Source organism: Leguminivora glycinivorella, chromosome 11, assembly GCF_023078275.1.
Source record: "Leguminivora glycinivorella isolate SPB_JAAS2020 chromosome 11, LegGlyc_1.1, whole genome shotgun sequence".
Taxonomy (NCBI): Eukaryota; Metazoa; Arthropoda; class Insecta; order Lepidoptera; family Tortricidae; genus Leguminivora; species Leguminivora glycinivorella.
Window position 1 is genome coordinate 24,048,287 of NC_062981.1, and position 24,495 is coordinate 24,072,781.

The 24,495-nt window shown below is 40.3% G+C and overlaps 1 protein-coding gene across 1 annotated transcript; it reads right to left on the bottom strand.

Annotated features, from left to right (window-relative positions):
• On the bottom strand, nt 1-24,029 carry LOC125231447. Its single transcript, XM_048136904.1, has 10 exons — nt 23,894-24,029; nt 19,690-19,735; nt 5,162-5,382; nt 4,589-4,779; nt 4,338-4,513; nt 3,772-4,250; nt 2,549-3,620; nt 2,246-2,470; nt 2,013-2,124; nt 1-1,897 (listed from the first exon to the last, which is right to left on the bottom strand). Exons 1-10 carry the CDS (start codon nt 23,948-23,950, stop codon nt 1,789-1,791), a joined length of 2,688 nt encoding a protein of 895 aa, XP_047992861.1. The 5' UTR covers nt 23,951-24,029; the 3' UTR covers nt 1-1,788.
• Between the last annotated feature and the right edge of the window lie 466 nt (nt 24,030-24,495).

Genomic DNA, 24,495 nt, shown 5'->3' on the forward strand with positions numbered 1-24,495 from the left:
CCTGCTACCCTTTCGTTTACTATATATTATGTATAATAATTATAATAACATCTCATCACCTAACCGACATGGAACAGTATATTTTGTCTGTAATTTCGGTTATGAAAATTTACGTAATTTTCGATTAGCTTGTAGATCGGGTGTCGGCTCATTTTCGTTCACGATAGTTATAGTACAAAATGTGCCAAACTGTATAATACTGAAGGATAGAACGAACGCAGCAATACTTATGATCACGTATTCGTGATTCATCTCGTATAAAATTTGAATTCCCAACCTACTACTGATTCAATTATTTTGACGAAATTGCAATCGTGTTTTGTGACGAAATATCAATAGTTTTTGCGAGGCAAATATCTTTCAAAATAGATACCTATATTATTACTATTTTCCGTAATAATAAGCTGTTACTATTATTACCCGATGTCACTCACATTTGTTACAAAAGTGAATTACAAAACAAAGCAATACCTTTTACAAAAATCTTGAAACATACAAACTCGTATTAATTATCAGCTCGCTTTTAATCTTGTATTATTCAAAAAAGAATTTAACAAATGATAAAAGTTTGGAAGTCAGTGCAGTGTGTAAACAAACCGCGGTCCCGGGCCGCGGCCGCGGGCGCTCGCTCACTAACCGCTCCACGCTATCATAATTAACTATAATAAATATATTACACGTTCGATCACCTGTGGTTGCACTCTTATTGCTATGTCGAGTTCATGTACACGAGTACAGTCATAAATCTGTATCAAAATATTACAACACCGCCTATGTACACCTACCCCCTACCTACCCCCACTCCGCTCGAGCGCGCCTATGTACATAGTAGATATAAATGACTAGAAATAAGTTATATTTGGCTGAGTCTTAGGCTAATATAGTGTATTTGAATAAAAAATTAACAACTATTTATAAGACCTGTCTTGTAATTCGTTTAGTTGCGCGTCGCGCCAGTTTGTTTACGGTATCCTTCCAATTCGGACAGCAAGCGGCAGCGGCTTTCCACCATTGTCCAATATTTCGATTATTTAAATATTTAAAGATCATATCCAGCGGCCAGCGGCCGGCTAAATCCAGCGGCGAGACTAAATGCTGACGCTTTCAATCGGAATTGGAATTATACTTTTAATTACTAGAATTTTCATCATAATCACATTTACAATTTTACTAGTGTCCATAGTAATTTATTTTCATATATTAAGACCCAAGTTACAATTTATTTTACAAACTTTCATGTAACTACAAGGAAATTTATCAGAAATAAAATAAAAGTCGTACAAAAGAAGGCTCCGCCGGAGCGCTGCCTGTGGACGGACACACACACGGACAGACTCACATCTACATACGTAAGTACAGAAATACACAGTATTCAATTCACTTAACACTTTTATAATAAAATTTAACAAATGATCTATCTCACTCTCCCGGTCATCGCGCGGGGGCAAATTGTTTATACTCACTTAAGAAAGAAGTGAACTTTGAAAAGCTTCTATTTAGTTTGTTTTTGTAAATATTTACTAGACCACGTCGTCAGTTGTTACACAAAGGTATGTTATCCCAAGTTTTGTACCTAACTGACAATAATGAAACAAACATTTTCTTTTAACTTAAATCGTTTTAAAATGTGGCTTAGCCAAGTTTACAATCGTTGACAGATGGAAAAAGTCACCTCATATCTAATTCCTATAAGTTAATGAAATTCGTATGGTTACTTCGTTTAAACGTTGTTCACTAGGCTGTGCCTTTAGTAATCTCAGTATGAAGAGTGGGCAGCGTTGCGTCGGTTCAGGGCAGGTTGGAGTAGAGGTGCGAGGTGGCGGCCAGGCGCGCGCCGAGCGGCTGGTACTCCTTGCCGGAGCGCGGGCGCAGCACGCTCGCGCACTGCCGCCCCGCCCTGCAACATACCACTAATATAACACTGACATATGCAATCGTTCAATAAATTGCTGCTGTTTTATTCATCGTTGGCGTTGTGGAAAGAGCCCAACTATGTGGCATCAAAAACTCACCGCATGGTGACCGGCGTGTCGCTGGAGGAGTGAGAGGAGCAGATGGAGAGCGTCTCGATGTAGTCGGACATATCGGACGCGCCGCTCGACGAGCTGTGCGTGTCCAGCACTCCTGCCGGGAAATACTCTGTTCAATTTTCCGGTAAAATGCAACGTAATAGTTTAAAATCTACCTAGAAGTTATAAGTAAAAAGTTATGATTTCTCTCAGAGTAACTTTTATTTTATACGTACCTCTAAGTGCTTTAAGCGATAGGAGTGGCACTTCAGCTTCTGCCGACGACGACTTGTGCGTGGGGTCGGCCGCGCCGAGCCGCGGCGCGTCGGAGGAGCGCGCGCGGCGCGGCGGCGCGGTGCCGGCCGGGAGCGCGGCGCGCCGCGCCGAGCGGTAGTGTCGGCGCGCCGCTGCCGTCGTCAGCGGCAACTCGAACTCACCTGCTCGACTGCTGCTGCTTACACCTGAACACAAAACAAAAGTTACAACAATACACACATAATTCGGACCTATTGACGAAATGCAAGAAAGCAGAGGCTCACCTGAGTCATTGCTACTAGAGGAATCTCTGTTGCCTGCCGCACCCGGTGCCGGCGCTCGCGCCTTCGACGCCTCTGAACTGTCCGCGTCAGACAGCTTGTGGCAGCCGCAAGGCGACGCGGCCCGCGCTCGCAGCGTCTCCACTGATGAGGATGATCCTCTACTGCCCGCGCTGCCTTCAAATTCCTTGACGTCTTCCAAGAATCGCGAGGAATCGGCAGAGCTTGAACGCTTTCGGTATTCCACCCGCGTACGTTCTATTCGCGTGGTGAGTTGCGGCTCGCCCGTGCGCAGCGCCGCGCGCGCGGCGGGGCAGAGCGCAGGGTTGCTGGCGGACTTCTCCTCGCCGAGGTTCCTGGCGGCGCGCGCGGGGAGCCGCAGCGTGTGGAACGCGAACCCGCCGATGGGCGACATGGGCGTGTAGCCCGACGGCGCCTTCAGCTTGCCGGGCTCGATGCCGGGCTCCATGAGCAGGTACTCCGACGCGGGCTGGCGGCAGGCGCTGCAGGCGCAGCTTCGCGCCGGCAACCCGAGAGGCCTCAAGTTTGCGCTGATAGCATCCAGTTCAGCCTGCGTCACGCCGGCTTTCCGTAACAACGCCCGGGCGTTCTCGTAATGTTCTAAAGATAATGCGAAGCTCAAGTTCTCGTAGTTTGCAAGCGGTCCTTCGTCTACTTCGACATTCTGCGCTTCACCACCGAGCGACGCTTTCCGCTTCGTCTTTCGAGAAACGTCTATAGTAGCGTACAGCGCTGTCCGATCGCTATTCGGCGTCACATTCTCCTTGTTCGGTACTGACGCCTCCGTGGGCGTCGCTGCTTTCCTGCAGTAGGGCAGCTTTATCCAGCTGTGCGCCCAGTCAGTGACGCGCCGGCACGGGCAGCTGGCCGGCTCCAGGCCCTCCTCGGCCTCCACCACCGTCGCCTCTCTCCGTCGTTTGCCGAACTTGAGGAGACATCCGCAAGGTTTCTTTAAAATAATAGCGTTTGACGTTGAGCTCTTGGTTATCCTAAACAACTCTTCATTTAAACATTCCTTTAATCTTTTAGGAGTATCGTAATACTCTCCTTCCACCTGGTAACAAGAAAATAAGACATTGAAGTTAGAATATGTTTTTTTTATTTAGTTTCAGCAGATTATCATCAAGTGACGAATATAATAGGTAAATAAATTGTGATGAATAATCAAATAGGTAATACCTAATTACAAAATAAGTGAGTCTTACCTCAGCAGGGTGAACTTTAGGCACGTCGTAATTTTCATAAGGGCCGATTTTGGAGTCGTCTGACTGGCAGCATGTAGTGGGCGGCGGCGCGGGCGGACGCCCAAGCTCCAGACGCGCGGGCTCCAGGCGCGCGGGCTTGGGCGGCCGCGGTGGGGCGTCGCTCTCCCTCTCCTGCAGTGCGTCCATGGTCCACGCGGGGTTGAAGGTGCCGGGCGTGGCGGCCGTGGACGAGCGGGACAGCGCGCCCAGCTTGGACATGCAGCTCATGCAGCGCTCCAGCGCCACGCCGGGCGCCCACTCGCCGTGCACCGACGCCGTGTCGCCGTCGCGGTCCGCCGCGCCCCAGGGGGAGCCAGCTCCTCGCGCCGTCGAAGTGTCTTCTAACCGCAAGTCTGCAGGAAGCGAGCGCTCGCCCGCGTTGAGCTCCGACAGCCGAGTGTCTGGTCGAAACGCCTTGGTTGACTTGGGGCTTTCGGCTCCTGCGTGGAAACGTCAGCATAAACTTCTCGTACAGACTACACATTTATGTGGACAAGTTCGTAGTAGTAAAGTAGGAGCATGTTCACCTTCAGGTTTGGTAGCTTGCGGCCGCCGCCTCGGCGACAGGCGTCCCTGCGCGGCGAGCTCGAAGTCCCGCGCCAGCGCCGCCGCCTGGTCCGTCGTCAGCACGAACAAGCCCTCGCCCGCGCCGCAGTGCGACCCGCCCTCGAAGCAGAACTTGCCTTCCACCACACCATACCTCCTGCACACAAAATTTTGCAATCTCTAATATTCGTTATTTATTAAACAGAACATCAATATTTGTGGGTGGCCTTACCGCAGGTGTTGTAGCTGCCACTCGCCGAGCAGCCGCGGCGGCACGCCAGCGGTGAGCGCGCAGCGGCGCTCGTGCAGCAGCAGGCGCGCCGGGCCCGCCGGCAGCCGCTTGCCGCCCGCCCCCGCACCCGCCCCCGCGCCCAGCACCACCAGGTACTGCCGCGCCTCGCCCAGGTGCAGGTTCACTTTCACCTGCACATTCAATCAGCGTAACCATAACCAGAACGATACCAGTCAATTATTTTGCTGATACCCGTGAAAAGGTCAATGATTTTAGAATACACTTTGGTGATCTGGCAAAGGCTTTTGACTATGTAAATCAGGTGCATTCCTTACAAGTTAGATTAGTAAATTAACAAACTGTACCTGGGGTAGTGCCTCATTGCCTTTACGATACAACTCAGCGAGCAATTTGTTATTTACCTACTAAAAGTAAGACAGGTTGCTCTATGAAACGATACGGAGTACCTCAAGGTTCAATTCTAGGTTCATTTTCATTTCATAATAAAAATAAAGTAAGAACACTTGTTTAAGGTGACTATACATAAGATTATTGTTTGTATTCTCTGCGTACCTGCCACTGTATGAGGCGCTCCCTGGTCTCGAAGGCGAGGATGGCGACGAGGTCGCGGCAGACGAGCGCCAGCGTGTTGGAGTGCTTGTCGAGCGTGAATCCCGCCTCGGCGCCCAGGAACTGCTGCAGCGAGAGCGCCGCCTTCACGCCGCTCGCGCCCGCATCCGCACCCGCCGCGCAGCGCGACCGCGCGTCGCGGTACAGCTGCAGGTGCACGCAGTCTGCACACAAATTCATTTCTCCATCACTTCTGTATTATGGCAACTTTCTAAATCCCTCACATGGCATAGGATTTTGAAAGTTGTCATACAAAGTTTACTGCCACTACGGTATCAGATAAAATTTTCATGTACGATATGCGGGACAAATTAGCCTTACACGTGCTTGTTTATGCTTGCTCTTGTCGCTGTCAGAAGTTAATAAGTTTAATGAGAGAGCTGATATTTCTATTGCTTGTGATAAGTAAATTACATGTGATTATCATTAAAATACAAATACAAATTTACGTGGCAGAGTATAGAAAAATCTTTGCTTGGATAACTGTCACAAGGATACGTCGAATTTTCCCCAAGGTTAAACAATTAACATGACCAAACATCCCTCTGCACTGAATGGATCACATTTAAATATGTAGTAAAATTATTAATTTGTCAATGCATCCAACTAGGATGAAACAGCTCTAAAAAGGCGTAGGGTGAGATTTTATGATTTATAATAATTTAGTTGCACTTCTAACGTCGTTTGTGTACCTACATATTTTGTTTGTTCGCTATGTAGACCATAATGTAGACATCACGTCAACAGAAACTGTTTATTATCTACCAGCATTAAAGAGTTACTTTGTTGTTAAATCGCACAAAGAAGTGATAATGATAAGTGATAACCATAATCCAACTACTGATCATCACCTAATCCCTCTTAATTCCGTACGAATAACAAAACAGTCATACTATAATACTGGCGGAGCGCCAAAAGGAAAACTACAGCTCCCCGGATACGAACCGTGAACTATTTCTTCAGATTCACCTGTTCACAAAACCCTTTCAAAACCTGGTAATAAATATGCCGTCGACAAGTTATTATGGACAATGTTTTGTAACATTTTTTGCTGCACCCCTCGGCCCATAAAAGCCGAGAGCGAATGTACTGTAAGAATTTTTATTACACTTTAGGGTGCAGCGAACAATGGGGGACGGCAACGATTCCAAAAAAATCGTTTCAAATCGGATGGCGCCGGGTGCTTTATCGAGGAGAAAATATCGCGCCTCGGAGCGAGGAGCTTCTTCCAAGTACTCGCCAAAGTCGTCGGCCCTTTGTGACTTCTAGGTCTAACCGAACTTTCAAGAGTATTGGTTTTAAATCATTCGCTAGCTTAATACTACCCCTTCGATAGGAAGGTCTGTAACCTTAAACTTGTTACACCGAAGTAAATGAAGTCATTTTAATTGATGATCGAAACGAACTTCTTGAAGTGAAGTTCCATCGAAATTATACGACTCACTTCATTTGACTATAAAATAAATACGACAACTAGTTTCCTGTATGAGATGTATAATGAAATCAGTGAACTGTATGCGGCAATTAATCCGTCATGCAGCATGTTTTGATTCGGTCATCGGGACACGAAATATTTGAGTGCCAACATTATTCGCAAGTCCGAATAATTCGCCAGTCGAGAGAGTTTGTTATACTAATATTAACATTTTTTTTTGCTTTTGATTGGTGTTCTGTTTTTGTGCATAATATATTATAATAGATATACAGGATGATTCATGAGTCGTGAGCAGGAGTGAACAGTGAAGTCACACTGAGCAACTTTCATAATGGGGCAACACTAAATTGTGATTTTTTTTTTCTTAACTATGACTTAATTGATAGTTAATCATCAATTAAGTCATAATTAGAACGTAATTGATCAATTAAGTACTTATCAATTAAGTCATAGTTAAGAAAAATAATCACAATTCAGTGTTGCCCCATTATGAAAGTTGCTCAGCGTGACCCTCCCCAGTACCCTGTTCACTCCTGCTCACGACTCATGAATCATCCACATAGTATACCTCAATTTAAGTTTCATGAAAACGAGGTTGTAAATATTGGTACATTCTTGATAATAATAAATTTTGTAACTAGATTCATCTTTTATAAATCTTTTTTCTGGTCTATTTTTGCTGAAATTATACAAACCTCACTTATTTTATAAGCCAACAGCACACGTATTTTTGTACATAATTAACCGCCTTCCAGATCTCAAAGGAAGGGGTTTTCAATTCGTCTGTATTTTTTTTTTAATGTTTGTTCCTCGATATCTCCGTCGTTACTGGACCGATTTTGAAATTTTTTTTTTGATTGAATGTATATGCATACAGATTTTGTGTTTTTGTGTTTTTAAAGGAACAGCATGCATTTACGTACGGAACAGTGACATTTGGTGCAGTGGAACTCCTGATGATGGTCAGAATGGAACTCCTCAAATCTGAACGGCACACTTATAGTGACTTTGGTATTTTTATAAGAACAGCAACAGCATGCACTTACGTCCAGAACAGTGACATTTGGTGCAGTGGAACTGCTGATAATGGTCAGAACGGAACTCCTCAAATCTGAACGGCACACTTATAGTGACTTTGGTATTTTTATAAGAACATAAGAACAGCATGCACTTACGTCCAGAATAGTGACATTTGGTGCAGTGGAACTACTGATGAAGAGTGAGCCGCCCCTGGTTAGAGTTCCGTTCTGATAATCATTCTCATCTGTAAGTACTTCAGAATCATCTAGATTTCAAAATTGGTTCAGAAATGACGGAGATATCGAATAACAAACATAAAAATATACAGACGAATTGATAACATAATCCAACATTTGAAAGTATTTATCACCAGAACCCCAAAGGAAGGCGGTTTTTTTTTCTTAAAAATTATTATAAGTACTAAGTGTTATAATATGTATTCATAATTTTTAAATGTTTTAACCGCTTCCGTAACTTATGCGCTACTTCATGCAACTTAAGTAGGTACTTTTACTTATAAATACCTTGATTTAACAACAATGTCTCAAGCTCAAGCTTTTACTGCATTCAATTATTTGTAAACCATCAGATTTTATAGCATTCCGAGTGGGGTGGTTCCGTCACTCACGGCCTCACACTGAATGTGTGGAGCTCTTACATTGTTCGTTTATGGCGGCCCCAAACTGCTTCCGCTACAAAATCCTACTTTAGTCGTAGCTAAGCTTGATCACTGGCGCATCGTAATAAAATTACAGATATTGGAAATAAAATATACATTTTACGAGATCGTTAAGTTTTAAACCGAAGAACAACAAAATAAGTTTACGGACACAAATAGCTGATGTGCCGGCGCCGGGGCTAATTGTAAGATTTGTAAGGCATCGCTTTATTGCCATGTTCTTTAAATAGTTTATTTTGTACTTAAAACTTGGTTCACAAGTCTGGAATCTCTCCGACGGGAGGCGAGGGCTGATGTCGCGGGGTTTACGACACGATTAATGAATTTGTAGGATCGCGAGCGGACGGCAGGAGTGCAGGCGAGGGGCGTCGTGGCTCGCGGGAGGCGCAAGTATTTTATACTTGTAGTTTAAAGTGCATACGAGATAAGTGACACTATTTATTTTTGGAAGCAGATCTAAGATAGACTTCTTCATGTGGTAGGTATCATTTCGTGATATCGATATCATCGATTAACCATATCACGCAAAAGTCAAGTTATAGTTCTAAGTGATCAATTTTAACATTATATTTCATGAAGTGATCAAAATCTGTGATGTGTAGGGTGGTGTATGTAGGTACATTATAGTTAACTTTTATCAGCAAATGCTTAAAACATTTCTTGAATTATTTACATGAAGCAAAACTACTGCACAAGTCGAAGTTGTCTTATTAGGGTTGTGTGGGATGCACTTTGTGCAGCGATTCCGGGAGTGGGCCATTAAAGGGTCCTCGCTGCGCTCGCAGCCCCCCCCCCCCCCCGCTGCGACGAGGGAGACTCGCATTGTTTCCGTCGCGCCGCTAACCCACTTCCCCATTTCTTTCAACTTATAACTATCTCAAGTTATTTGGATCAAATTTAATATTGCGAAGTCGTCTTCGTATCATCTTGGTGGGTTATGCTCGTGAAAACCTACCTATAATGTACCTATAATGTAGTTTACTCGTAAAAATCACAATTATATTCAATAGATAGTTACTTCTGTAAATAGGTATATGTACATATATTGTGGCACGGAATTACTACCTGAATAGTCCTCAGTATTTTGCGAGCCTTAAAACTGCTCAATCACAAAATGCATTTTGCTTAAATTCGACATTTTTATTCACAAAAATGTTTAACGTTGGTCTTGGGTTTCCTTTACCAAAAAAATATCACCTGTTTATTTTATGTTGAACAAATACTTATTCAGTATTGGTACATTTTCCGATTTCCATAACTCGTAAGTATCTCGCGCTGAGTTCGCTTATCGGCCGCCTCGTGACGGCTCCATCATCTCCCCCTTATCTGCGAATCACTGCTGCCACGCGCCCCTCCCCGCTCCCCGCTCCCCGCCCGCACGCTCCACCCGTGGGCTACGAACGCATCCACGTCATTATAAAGATTTGAAATCATTATAAAGACCACGGAATCACCATCTAGGTACTGTTTTAAGCAGGTTTTAAGCATGCTTAAGAGTAGCAGGTACTTAACTTTTACTATCTGCTAACATGCTTAGATACATTGCTTACATACATAGCGAGTACCTACAGCTCAGTTTGCGATCCGAATAGTAGTATTATATTTTTATATATGGTACTGCTAGCTCGTGTATTCTCCACTTACCTATTTACACCATAAAAGCCTCCGTAAATCCCTAAAACTGAAGTTTTGCAGGGTACACCACGCGTTGTGGACAAAAGCGCTTCTGTATAGCTAGATGCCGATGCGAGATGCTGTGTATCCAGAGATGCCGAGTTAGGGTGAAGACACATATATCAGCATCGAATCGCATTTAGCTGGATGATTTTGGACACACTATACGCATCGGAAGTTATTAGTTAGTCTGTGCTATCCCTGACACCCCTCTCCGCTAATTTATTTGTCACATCATCGGGCGCGGGCGAGCGGCGCGCGGGCGGCGGCGCGTTCGCGAATCAATTGGACACATGTTCGCCGCGCCCGCGCCGCACCGTGCCGCGCTTCGCAATTATACTTAATGACTTTTATATTCCGAAACCGATTTGGGGCCGTTCCGATATTACTAATATCAGTAATATCGACATGAATAATATGACTATAGGTATTGCCTATGGCAGATACCTATATTTTTTCAAATGAAAATAATTGATAGTATAAATATTAGTGAGATAGGATTAGTAAACGTAACTAACACAATATTTTTAGGATATCATATTGACAATAAGTTAAGTCACTCATTTCACATTGACAAAATTTGTAACAAAATAGCTTCAGGAAATTATGCACTATTAAAACTAAGACCCTTAATCAATCGTAAAACACTTATATCGGCTTACTATGCTCTAGTTCATGCTCATCTGAATTATGCTGTAACTACTTGGGGCAACGCAGTTGGAATAAAAAGAATTCTTATATCTCAAAAACAATCAGTGAGGATTGTATACAATCTACGCAAAGGCACTTCCGTTAGAGAATTCTTTATAAAAAGTCGAATCATGACAGTAATCTCATTGTACATATTTAACTGCCTATTAGAAATCCACTAAAGTAAGAATGATTTTAACACGCGAAAGGACATTCATACATATAACACACGAAATAAGTATAAGCTATGCGTTCCTGCAACAAAGTTAGTCAAAACATTTAAACAAGGTATCTCCTTAAAAGTTACTCTTTATAATTTACTGCCTGTAAACGTAATAAATTTAACATGTACGGAATTTAAAAATAAACTGAAACGTTTCTTTCAATGTAATCCGCGTTCTATTCAATCAATGAATTTACTGAGAAAATGAAAAATAATGTACATCTTATATGAATTATATCTTTGTTTTATATAAGCTATTTTAAGACATTGCATGATTAGTTTTAGCAATGACCTGTAATTGACTTGCTAGATGTAACGTGTTTTGTTACTTGGCCAAATAAAGAAACTTGAAACTTGAAACTTGAATATTTCTATTGACAATATTTGTACAGGAAACAGGAACGAACTTCTTACTAAATGTTGGCTTAAATAAGTACGAATAACTATATTCGGAGTTATAGGTATCTGAGCTGAAAACACTCTAACATCTAAGAAAAAATAAAACCGCCTTCAAAAAAAGCGTGTTACAAAACACGGAGAAACTAAAAAGCCAAAAATAATAAACCTTCGAATTCAGATTTCTTATCGGATTGCAATAATCTAAACATCCAAATTATAAACAAATCAATTATTTTTGTAGTCGGTACCAGACCTGTTCGTCGCCTTGCTATTTCCTGTTTGCCCCACCCAACCATACGCAGGGCTGGCCCCGACTCCAAAAACAATTGATTTGTTTATAATTTGGATGTTTAGATTATTGCAATCCGATAAGAAATCTGAATTCGAAGGTTTATTATTTTTGGCTTTTTAGTTTCTCCGTGTTTTGTAACACGCTTTTTTTGAAGGCGGTTTTATTTTTTGTTAAAAAGTTAATTTATTTGTTGATTTTTAGTGGTTCCTAGTGATATTATATGTATCAGTCCGAATATATGTACAATAGTGAAAGAATTATCCTTTAACTCCTAACCATTGAGGAGTTGACCTTCCATCATCAGCTCAGCCACATAAAATTATTACCATCAGGCGTAAATACTGGTGTACCTTTAAAAAATACACTAAAAACATTACATGTGCCTATAACATTTGAAGAGTTCCCTCGATTTCTCCAAGATCCCATCATCAGACCCCGACTTGGTGCCAATGGGACGACCTCGGGGTTATACCCGTTCGATCAAAAAAAAAATTTTGAAAATCGGTCCACGCTTCTCGGAGATATCGAGTAACATACATACAAAAAAAAAAATAATAAAATTACAAAAAATAAAACCGCCTTCAAAAATAAGCGCGTTACAAAACACGGAGAAACTAAAAAGCAAAAAATAATAAACCTTTGAATTCAGATTTCTTATCGTATTGCAATAATCTAAACATCCAAATTATAAACAAATCAATTATTTTTGTAGTCGGTACCAGACCTGTTCGTCGCCTTGCTATTGCCTGTTTGCCCCACCCAACCATATGCAGGCTGGCACCGACTCCAAAAATAATTGATTTGTTTATAATTTGGATGTTTAGATTATTGCAATACGATAAGAAATCTGAATTCAAAGGTTTATTATTTTTTGCTTTTTAGTTTCTCCGTGTTTTGTAACGCGCTTATTTTTGAAGGCGGTTTTATTTTTTGTAAAAAAAGTTTATTTATTTGTTGATGTTTAGTGGTTCCTATTGATATTATACGTATCAGTCCGAATATATGTACACTAGTGAAAGAATTATCCTTTAACTCCTAACCATTGAGGAGTTGACCTTCCATCATCAGCTCAGCCACATAAAATTATTACCATCAGGCGTAAATACTGGTTTACCTTTGAAAAATACACTAAAAACATTACATGTGCCTATAACATTTGAAGAGTTCCCTCGATTTCTCCAGGATCCCATCATCAGACCCTGACTTGGTGCCAATGGGACCATCTCGGGGTTATACCCGTTCGATTAAAAAAAAAATTTTGAAAATCGGTCTACAATTCTCGGAGATATCGAGGAACATACATACAAAAAAATAAAAAAATAAAAAAAAAACATTCAGTCGAATTGAGAACCTCCTCCTTTTTTTTGAAGTCGGTTAAAAAATAAACTTTTTTTACAAAAAATAAAACCGCCTTCAAAAATAAGCGCGTTACAAAACACGGAGAAACTAAAAAGCAAAAAATAAACCTTTGAATTCAGATTTCTTATCGTATTGCAATAATCTAAACATCCAAATTATAAACAAATCAATTATTTTTGTAGTCGGTACCAGACCTGTTCGTCGCCTTGCTATTGCCTGTTTGCCCCACCCAACCATATGCAGGCTGGCACCGACTCCAAAAATAATTGATTTGTTTATAATTTGGATGTTTAGATTATTGCAATACGATAAGAAATCTGAATTCAAAGGTTTATTATTTTTTGCTTTTTAGTTTCTCCGTGTTTTGTAACGCGCTTATTTTTGAAGGCGGTTTTATTTTTTGTAAAAAAAGTTTATTTATTTGTTGATGTTTAGTGGTTCCTATTGATATTATACGTATCAGTCCGAATATATGTACACTAGTGAAAGAATTATCCTTTAACTCCTAACCATTGAGGAGTTGACCTTCCATCATCAGCTCAGCCACATAAAATTATTACCATCAGGCGTAAATACTGGTTTACCTTTGAAAAATACACTAAAAACATTACATGTGCCTATAACATTTGAAGAGTTCCCTCGATTTCTCCAGGATCCCATCATCAGACCCTGACTTGGTGCCAATGGGACCATCTCGGGGTTATACCCGTTCGATCAAAAAAAAAAAAAAAAAAAAAAATTTTTGAAAATCGGTCCACAATTCTCGGAGATATCGAGGAACATACATACAAAAAAAAAAAAAAAAAAAAAAAAAAACATTCAGTCGAATTGAGAACCTCCTCCTTTTTTTTGAAGTCGGTTAAAAAGAAAAACATTCAGTCGAATTGAGAACCTCCTCCTTCTTTGAAGTCGGTTAAAAAAAGAACAAGATTGAGTTGAACCATGGGAAGGGGTTTGCTCAGCTGTGACACATAAATAGATGCACCAAACAAAAATAAACATTTTAGAAAATCTATGTATTTTTACCAAATTTTTTTCGGATGAGAAAAATTGTAAATTGCCAGCTAGTACAACGTATCGAATGTGACGAGCCCCAAAAAAAACAATTGCAATAGTTAGTACATGTTGAGTTGACAGACAGTGCACCACACTGCACTTGCACGGCACTGCACCGCGCCGCCCGTGCCGTCAGCTGACACGCCATTATATTTAACGACGTTTGTGCTCTAACGCGATTTGTCGCACTCCACTCCGTGCACTCGCTCGCTCGAGATTCAATCTCGCGATTAGTGCTGGGCCGTTAAACGCACATCCGCGGTGCGCACTCTGTCACGATAATGGTCCACAAAAGTTTCGAGTTCTTTTTATTTATTGTTTTTATCGTTAATTGTAACTGGCCCCGTAGCCGAATGGCATTTCTCCGACGCCAAACGAAAACGAAACGTAGTCCGGCCCTGTCGCGCCAATACACAAGAGCGATAGGGATAGATATCTACTAGCGTTTCGTTTCGTGAGCGTTTGTGCCATTCGGCTACGCACCCTGATTCGGTGTTTTTACCAATTTTCTAACCAAGTAAGTACAACAAAATGAATTCAATCTTGAACTAGATGGAACGTAGAGATACTGAGTGATAGTACTCTCAAGATGCTTTAAATAAATGTAGGACTTTTACTGGCCTCTGTGCCTGAACGTCAATCTGAGTAGGCAGCTATCTAGTAATCCGGCAGCTGGCTTGCATTTCGTGCACCGCGTCCACTGCACATAGCCGACACGACGTCGTGTCCGGAACACCGTTCCTCCAGGAAATCATTCCATCCCGATAGTATTGATCCTCCTACCTCCCGGCGTGTGAGTATGTAGTTTCGGTGGGGGGCTTTATTTACTACATTTGCATAAAAAAACTGTTCGTAAATAAACTAAAACCACCGTCACTGTCGTATCATCGTCAACCGTCAATGCGTCAATGCTTATGAATTTACTTTCACCCTCGTTCGACTAATAAACAATTGATATTTAAATAAACAAATGAACATAATCCTACTGGTTTGTGGGGCGCGATTATCGATTGAAGCGCCCCCTCGCGGGTCAAGTTCACTCGGACCTCAAGCTCGGGCGCTGATTGACAGGTTTCATGATAAGCTGTAATTGAAATCATTCAATGATTTTGATGAGGCGACGAATTGTGTTTAGGGTCCAACGCCTCATTATTCTTGTAATTATTTTTCGATGTATCAATATAAAAGGTTTTATAGTTTGTTCGTCCCAACCTAACATAGTTTACCAGAAATCGGTTTCAGAAAAATGTTAAATAACGTTTAATTAATGTAAGCACTTTCTCTCTCTCATCTCTTAGCGTTATAAGCACTTTGTTAGTTAATTAAAAAAAATTCTACCGTATATTATTATATTCGTAAAAAACGAAATTGAGAAAGTAAGTTTAAACTTTATAGCTCAGTGCAATAGTTTGGCTTTATTAATAGTGTTATTAATTATTACTTATTATAAATTTGTTTTTTATCATGCAGAAACGTCTGCCACCCACCCTAAGGCGGTTGAGAATTGAGGGAAGACATGGATAAATTCGCACACATCCAGCAGGTCTCCGTTGCGCAGTTGGAAAGCGCGATGGTCCCGGCAAGGCCAAAGGTCGCAGGTTCGAGTCCTGCCGGAGGTGTGAATTTTTCAATTTTTCCTTTAATTTAAAAAATATGTATTACTTATTATGTCATATTAAAGTACAATTTATACCTATATAGGTGCAGTTTAATTCAAGAAATACAAGAACATCAACAAAGCATGTTACATGTCATATCAGTCGTATGACGTAACAGTTTCTTCCACGAGTTCCACCACAAAACAAATACAATGTCTATAATTAGGTACACAGTAAGTACGTAAAGATTATAGAATGGACACATGCCCATGAGCTGTGGTTTGGAGGCGTGATCGAGACGTCGTGACGCTTGATCGTATTCGTATTATACCGGCGCAAAGTGCGAGGGCGCGGCGTGCTCGACGCTCGTGGCTGCTCCGTGGCTAGAAAAACTGGAATTTAGCATGACCAGCTACCATGTACCAGATAACAGTACCTACGGACGACTACCTAAGACCTAAGTACTCCTAATTGTACCTATTAGTGTACACAAGTGTTCGAAACGTCGGGATGAATCGTAAATTCATTATACCTACGCGATTTAATCCGTTTCCATAGTTTTATTTCATGAGTAACTATCGCGGTAACCGAAGTCTATATTATGTAGGTACCTATTACGTTATGAAGATATTGGAGATCCAACAGCTATTATTACAATATAACACTAATGAATAAGAAATGGAAAATAAATTGCAGGATCACACTTATAGATACAATACATAATTTATAGATTTAAGTGATATGTTCAATGTAGTCAAGCTAAGCTCAACCGGGGCCTTACTAGATGGCGTTAGTAGTCCCGGTCTGCAAGTAAACTTAGTGAATATTTAAGCGTTCCCGTAGCCATAAAATTCTAAAACCTGGTGCAATATGCGTTAACAGGTGGCTAGATGTAACTCCAAGGTAAAATTGGATAAATTGCTAATTTAGCCACCCGTCAACAGATGGCGCCAGCAGTCTCAATGTTGAGATATTGTACTTCGGTGTTTGAAGATGTAAAGTTATGGAGTAATAACGTTCCCGTAACTTCTGAATTTTACTGATGTAACTAGAAAATGTAAAGATTGGAAATAAGTAGTTAAACATGTAAAAACAAACGACAACGTTAGTAGTAAGATCAACTTATCTGTTTATACATACAATTCAATATGTGTCGCTGTGGCGCACCTCGAAGTAAGTTGTCACTACTTATTAAGATTTTTCTCAAAATAAGGACCTCTTGTACTGAACTATGTTATGAATGGAGGATTATTAGCTAAATAGCTAGGAGTCAATTTGGGCACATTAATCAGTGTACCGTAGGGGACCTTTGTGAACCATTTGGCTACATCTGCCAGGCTGCCCTTTGCGCTCGACTGCTGTCCTCAAGGATGCTGTACGGCCTTAGGAACTTCGCTACTTTAGTTATTTATTTAGCATAGTGCCGATTGAATAAGTACTTAAAAACATAACAAGAGCCCAAAGCCGCCAGACCTTCTTATAAAAAAAATCAAAAACATTTATTCAGTAAGCAGGCCACAGGGTCACTTTCACATGTCAACATAAATTAGAATAAAATAATACAGATTCAACTAAACTAAAAAGCTACTTCATATTCACGTATCGTTAAATGTCTGCATATTAGCTAGTTCGGCCCGTTGCGATTCTGCTATAAGGTTTTTTTTAACACTAACTTTTCATAAATGTCGCATATCACGAATTTCCTTGAAAACAACCGGAAACATTCTTGCTATTATCAGTATCATGAAACGATCACGGTCAGATCCTCAATGCCATGACAGAACATTTGACACATCGAACGTTATCTTGCAGTCAAAGGTTTTTCTTCTGATATTATCATCGTATGATAGACACGGATCGATATGTTATCAGATACTACACTACTTGAGTTGAGATACAGAGCCGAGCCCATTCGCAAACTTTTGTTTATTTATAGTTAATACCCCCGACTGACGGCCCGTTCCGAACTGATATTAGGCACAGACCTTCCTCCTTCGTATTTTTACGGAAACGTGTCATGCAATAAGTACAAGATGTACAGACGCTGGTCTGAACTAGCATGACAAATAAGTCTGTAGGTACGTAGAGTCGACATCAGACATATCTGAGCAGCCGGGCGCGCTAAATAAATAAATAAATAAATAAATATTATAGGACATTCTTACACAGAACTAAAATATCTCAACACGCGTAATCGCCTTGAGAATAGAGGCGAGTTCGGATATTTGTGAGCACCTTGACCGCTCCCATATATCTGCTGCCGGCTGTACGTGCATCGCATAGGTTATTTTACTCTTTCTCACAGGTGTTTTGCGAGCTCATGTCTTTGTACAAAATCTATGAACTTTTGTCAAACACGATCATTGTTTGAACATGATATAAATATTGTCCTTAATGCTGACGTTACTGGCTGTTTTTGAAACAGGCGTCGTCATTGTGTAAACAAAGCTATCAGATAAAGTAATCCAATATTTTTTTATGCTGGTCATTAATAATAATCATTAATCTTGACAAGCATCTACTTAACTACTGTAATAAAGATAATAACAGGCCTTTGCAGATGCATGACTTATAGATATAACAGATGATTCAAGCAGCATCCTTGCGACACTTACGTTCGTGGCTGTATAGCCCAATTCGAGAGAGGATCCCTCGTCCGCACACACGACAGGTGTATGCTCCCCCAGATGGGCGGGGGTTAGAGGCCTGCTCGTGACGCCTCATGCGTTTATCATTCAAGGAGGAGAACCAGGCGTTGTCGTGCTTGGATTGACCGTCATGGACAACACGGCGCCACGTGGGTCGGTCTTCGGTCAGCCGCTGCCACTGGTTGCATGGAATATCAAATGTGACCATGTCACGCTTCACGCAATCTTTAAAGCGCAGCATTGGCCGTCCGACCGGTCTCTTTGCATCTGCAACCTCTCCCAGCAGGATTTGACGTGGTAAACGAGTCTGCTCCATTCGATACACATGCCCGAGCCACCTCAGTCGCCTCTTCTTTAGTATGGCTGTGATACTAGGAAGCTGTGCCTCGGCTAGAACAGACTCGTTTGTCACGCGATCCTTCCATGTGATGCCCAGTATGCTCCGCACACAGCGCATGTGAAAGGAGTTCAGCCGGCGTTCTTGTTTTGCGTACGATGTCCAAGTTTCCGCTCCGTACAAAAGTGTACTTAGGACACATGTTTGGTAAATGAGCATTTTCGTTTTTACCGTGAGATGTTTATTGTCCCAAGCCCTTGTACGGAGCCTCCCGAACGTTGTGGCCGCTTTGCCGATGCGAGAGTCGATCTCCGCGGTCCGCGGTCGGTAATAAAGATACTTATCGTTAATAAATTAAATGTTTCATAAATACGTCCGAATCGCAAAACAATGTGGCTATTTTTAAGGTCGCTAAATGCGGAGAACTCGAAGATAATTTCAAGGCAACAAGGAAACAACGATGGAAGTTTTACAAGCACGCTGTTTCTTCCGATAAGCAGATCGACAAAACAGATTGCGAATCTGTGATATATATTCGTTTGTGATATATTTGGCACGTACTCGTGTTCCAACAATACCTACATATACAGATGTAGTGTCAAAAGATTTGCCTTCGTATCGTTACGGAAACGTAATACGAACGTGTCATGCTATTTCAGTCAGTCTCAGTACAAGATGTACCTACTTACATTGACTAAAGTAGCGTGACAAATACGAAGGAATCCCTTGTCGTACTACGTCTGGACTGATACATTTTTACACATCGAAAGTTATAAAGTCACCAAAACCCTTCTACACCACGGTCATATATTTTTATTATATACTGTTAGTTAAAGCTAATATTTGACGTATTTATTAACCGAGCGGTAGTTATGTACTATCAGCTGCAAAAGTGCATGGAGCTCATGAATGAATTCATTAATAAATTCTCCATGCACTTTTGCAGCTGATAGTACCTACACTACATGTTAGTAGTTTATTGGCTAGTACGAGTAGGAGCAGTAAGTTGTGTTGTGTTGCGGTGTGTTGTGTTGTATAGCGTGCAGTAGAGGTGCGCTCACCTGCGACGGGCGACAGCTTCCGCATCACGCACCAGCGGGACTTCCACTGCAACAACAAACGCCGAGTGAAACACCGTGCTCTAATTCTCATCATGCTCATATTCATGTACGCGCTGCCTACATATACATTATACAACTACAATATACAGAACGCACCTAGGGGTATTTCCTATGGATATTTTAAAAAGCTGACTATTAGTCGATGTAAATAAGCAAAAGTAAAAATAATTTAAAATAGCGTATTTGGATTGACACAATAGAACTACTTGTAGAGATGTAGGTACTTATATACTTAAACAATTTTGTCCAGCTTCTTTAGTGAAATACCCCTATGTAGAACGTCACAAGACTATGGGACAGAATCAGAATAGTTTATTTGCTAGAATACTTAATATTATCATTAATTTATTTATAACTTCTACCTCACATGTTTTCAACAAAAGCTATATATGACTGATAATAAAGTTGTTGTGTTTTACATCGTTATAATTATTTAAGTATCACAATAATCCTGCCTCATAAAATCGTCACCAACTTCTACCAACAATAGCACAACACATAGTACATAATTAGTAATTATTGTGAATAAATGGACGACCGCGACCGGTCTGCTTTACAAAAGTATGTAATAGTAAATAAAATCAGTAACTAACTGTCAAATGTGACATAACGCGTGGTAATGTCGTGCAAACAATGCGACCGTATTGATACAATAACAAAATGTAGTCGGCGTGTGCACTTGTTACGGTAACAAAATGTGTACGAATCTGTGGCTGTCAATGTCACTGTCAGAACGATTTTCAACGACACTTTATTAGTCGACGTATGCACACATAACGGTAACAACATGTGGACGAATTTGTCGATGTAAATAAGCAAAAGTAAAAATAATTTAAAATAGCGTATTTGGATTGACACAATAGAACTACTTGTAGAGATGTAGGTACTTATATACTTAAACAATTTTGTCCAGCTTCTTTAGTGAAATACCCCTATGTAGAACGTCACAAGACTATGGGACAGAATCAGAATAGTTTATTTGCTAGAATACTTAATATTATCATTAATTTATTTATAACTTCTACCTCACATGTTTTCAACAAAAGCTATATATGACTGATAATAAAGTTGTTGTGTTTTACATCGTTATAATTATTTAAGTATCACAATAATCCTGCCTCATAAAATCGTCACCAACTTCTACCAACAATAGCACAACACATAGTACATAATTAGTAATTATTGTGAATAAATGGACGACCGCGACCGGTCTGCTTTACAAAAGTATGTAATAGTAAATAAAATCAGTAACTAACTGTCAAATGTGACATAACGCGTGGTAATGTCGTGCAAACAATGCGACCGTATTGATACAATAACAAAATGTAGTCGGCGTGTGCACTTGTTACGGTAACAAAATGTGTACGAATCTGTGGCTGTCAATGTCACTGTCAGAACGATTTTCAACGACACTTTATTAGTCGACGTATGCACACATAACGGTAACAACATGTGGACGAATTTGTGGCTGTCATTGTCACTGTCAGAACGGTTTCTGACAGTGACATTGACAGAATTTGTACACACATGTGTAGGTCTGATTACCGAACTGCTCCTAAACCACTGTATCCGCAAATGACAATCTGAAATACGAAGGTTTCTCAAACTGTCTTGTGAAGTTGTGGACTGGTTGCTGTGAATCATTTAAATATGAGCGAATTAAATAATAATAAACAACGACGACCATTTAAGCACTCTTCAACATTTTATAGAAATGTGGGAAAGTTAAGAAAAGTACAGAACGATAATACAAATAGATAAGCACTTTATAGTTACTTAATGTTTTTAGATATATAATTTTTAATTCTTATTGATAAAAAAGATGTGTAGTATTGCTTTACAGAATAAAAGTAGGTATCAAATGAAATAGAGTATTTACTGTGATATTAATAGATGTCTTGTGAAGTGCATACTAGAGTAAATTCCTATACAAGTATACATAACGTAGTTAGTATTATTCTAACCTTCATTATTTATAGGCAGAAATGACACAGAAGTTCAGGGGCCCGTTTCTCGAAAGGTACAAGCCTTGTATTACAAGTGCGCGAACTGTCAAATCGTATGGGTTTCCATGGAAACACACTTGTAATACAAGGCTTGTACCTTTCGAGAAACGGGCCCCAGATCGCTGAAATTAATGTTGATAGTAATATTAATGAAAATCGACGTATTTTATATTGTTATGAATGCTGGTAGTTACTACTTAGTATTTGTGACGCAGTTTACTTTATGTATTGGGTTCTTCTGTTGCGCAATAATAGTTTTTTTCAATACAGATGCTGCTTCTTTTTAACGCAGTAGTGCGAGCAATGATTCATTTCTGGTCTGGTCGAAACTCTTAGCTTAGATTTAGGTACTGAAAATTGTCGTACGATACACGTGCGAAAAGGACATTCGCAACTCGTGTCGATTTAAAACACTCCCTTCGTTCGTGTATTAATTTATCGCTACTCGTATCGATTTTCCTCTTTGCCGCACAAGTATTTTGTTTGGGTTACAAAAAAAAACAAATTATTTACTCTACTTCGTTTTATTTACGTCTCTTTAACATTACAAATTTGTGGACACTTATCTCTACAAAAATCTTGACAAAAGAAGTTCAGATCGCTGAAATTAATGTTATTAGTAATATTAATGACGACTACTTCAACAAGTGTCAATTGTGAAATGCCGCAAAATACTAGTTGCTCTATAGAAGACCATAATAATATGATCCCCGATCCTTTACAACCCAGCAGCTCGGTACACACGTTACAATTTTTTTTAATGTTCTCCAGTGAGGACAACTGAGTACGACGGCATATTTAATTGTTTATAAAGTTTGAGGATACCTGGAAAAAATGAATACAAGAAGCCATTTTGTAAATCCAATAAATATTCACTGCTTTCGGTCACGCGTGTACGCTACGACCATTTTGCGACCGTTTGGTGACCGTTTGTCGACTGTTTTTTTACATAGAATATTACCCAGTCTTAATCTATATTTTAACAACTTTATTGGTTTTCTAGACATTATTTTTATTATTTCAGTTTAGTATATGCACCGAAGCACTAAAACTTCACCAATCAATATAGTTAAATGTACACAAACACCGAGTAGTCAATAATATTATTGCTGGTTAAACTGAGGTAAATTGATGGCGCGTTGATAAATTTAGACTTATTTAATGAAATCACTCGAGCAATTTAATTGGCCATGGTAATTAGCCCACATTATATTACAAATGCAAACAATATTTATCTTTAACAAATTCTTACGCCATTACATTTTAATGTCAAATGATTTTATTTCTTTGTTACTTTGACGTCTCTGACAGTCGCCATTTGAAAAGAATGAAATGAACGAATGATTTTGGGAAAGTAGTCGCCAAACTGTAACAATGTGTGCACGCGTAGTGCACACTTCTGTCACTTCTGTGACCATTTGTGCCTGTTACCAATCGTCCCCATTTGGGTCGCCTCGACTAAACGTCGTCCGTACTGCGACTAAGCATTGAGACCCGAAGACCTGTGTGTACACAAAATAGGACGATTTGCGTAGGAACGACGACCGATTATGGTTATATGGGTTAGGTATCATAAATCAAATTACAATAAATTATTATATTGGGCACATGGTTATGAATATTATTCAAGTACTATCGTCGTCTACTTCATCTAGCACTCAACATGCAAGCGACTAGCTCAATTTGAGTATGATTATCTCTAAAATATTAGTTTATTTATTCATACATACCTATACCTTTTTGTTTGTCAAGGTTCGTAATCATGATGCGCACTGACAGCAATTGCTATCAACTAATACGGTAATATTTAAGTATAAACATTAACGTATTGGTATTAATTATAAAGGTAGGTACGCGTACAGTATTTGGTCATATGCTAACATTAGAGCATTTCCCAAATCTCCGCGCTCGAGGGAGACCTATCATGTTTTATCACGAGCTGTTGGAAGATGAGATCGCATTTATATAGGAGTACAATGTAGGAAATGTAAGCAGTAGGAAGGACCAACCAATAGTAATTAGGTACAAGGTACAAGTGACATGCAAGGTCCGGAACACTAATGTGATTGAAAAGACAATCAAATTTAGGATCATAACATTACAATGTACTTAATTCGGAAACATATCTGTGCGCTCACCTTCTTGCCATCGCGGAACTTGACGGTGCCCTCGATGATGGTGCTGTCATCCGCCATACTGCTACTGCATCTCTGTCCCTGTCGCACTCACTACCCGCACTCACTGCACCGCACTCACTCACTCACTGTCACCGCATCACTCACTGCACCATGCTGCGAGCGCCAACATCTGGAACAAGGGAATAGCTCAATTGAAATGAAATATTTATTTTCCAAGTAGGCATATTACAATGCGCTTATGAACGTCAAATAAAGCTACGCCGGCTCTAACCCTACGCCTCAGCCTCGAGAAGATTTCAGTCCCCACTCAGTTGGAGGAGGGTATCCACTATGGGACTGGCAAGAAACTCGGCGGGCCACTTCTTTTCAAAACATTACATCTTATAATTAACATGCATTAAAAAACAAGATACAATTTAATCAGCAAAAGTATTCATCAAAAAAAAGAAATATTAAATTAACAGACTAGGTACCTACTCTATGGAAATTCATTTCAATAAATTATACAAAGTACTAAGCTACTATGATTAATAAGAGATTTTAGAGATGTATAGTCTCTAAGTGTTAAAGTACATCAAAAAAAAGAAAAAATATACATGATG

Bases quoted from the DNA above. Each gene is read 5' to 3' on its own strand.
- LOC125231447 (XM_048136904.1), bottom strand. From the start codon at position 23,950: ATGGCGGATGACAGCACCATCATCGAGGGCACCGTCAAGTTCCGCGAT. The intron at 4,251-4,337 runs GTGAACATGCTC...GTTTCCACGCAG, and splicing joins GCAAGCTACCAAACCTGAAG to GAGCCGAAAGCCCCAAGTCA. The intron at 2,125-2,245 runs GTACGTATAAAA...ATTTCCCGGCAG, and splicing joins ATCGCTTAAAGCACTTAGAG to GAGTGCTGGACACGCACAGC.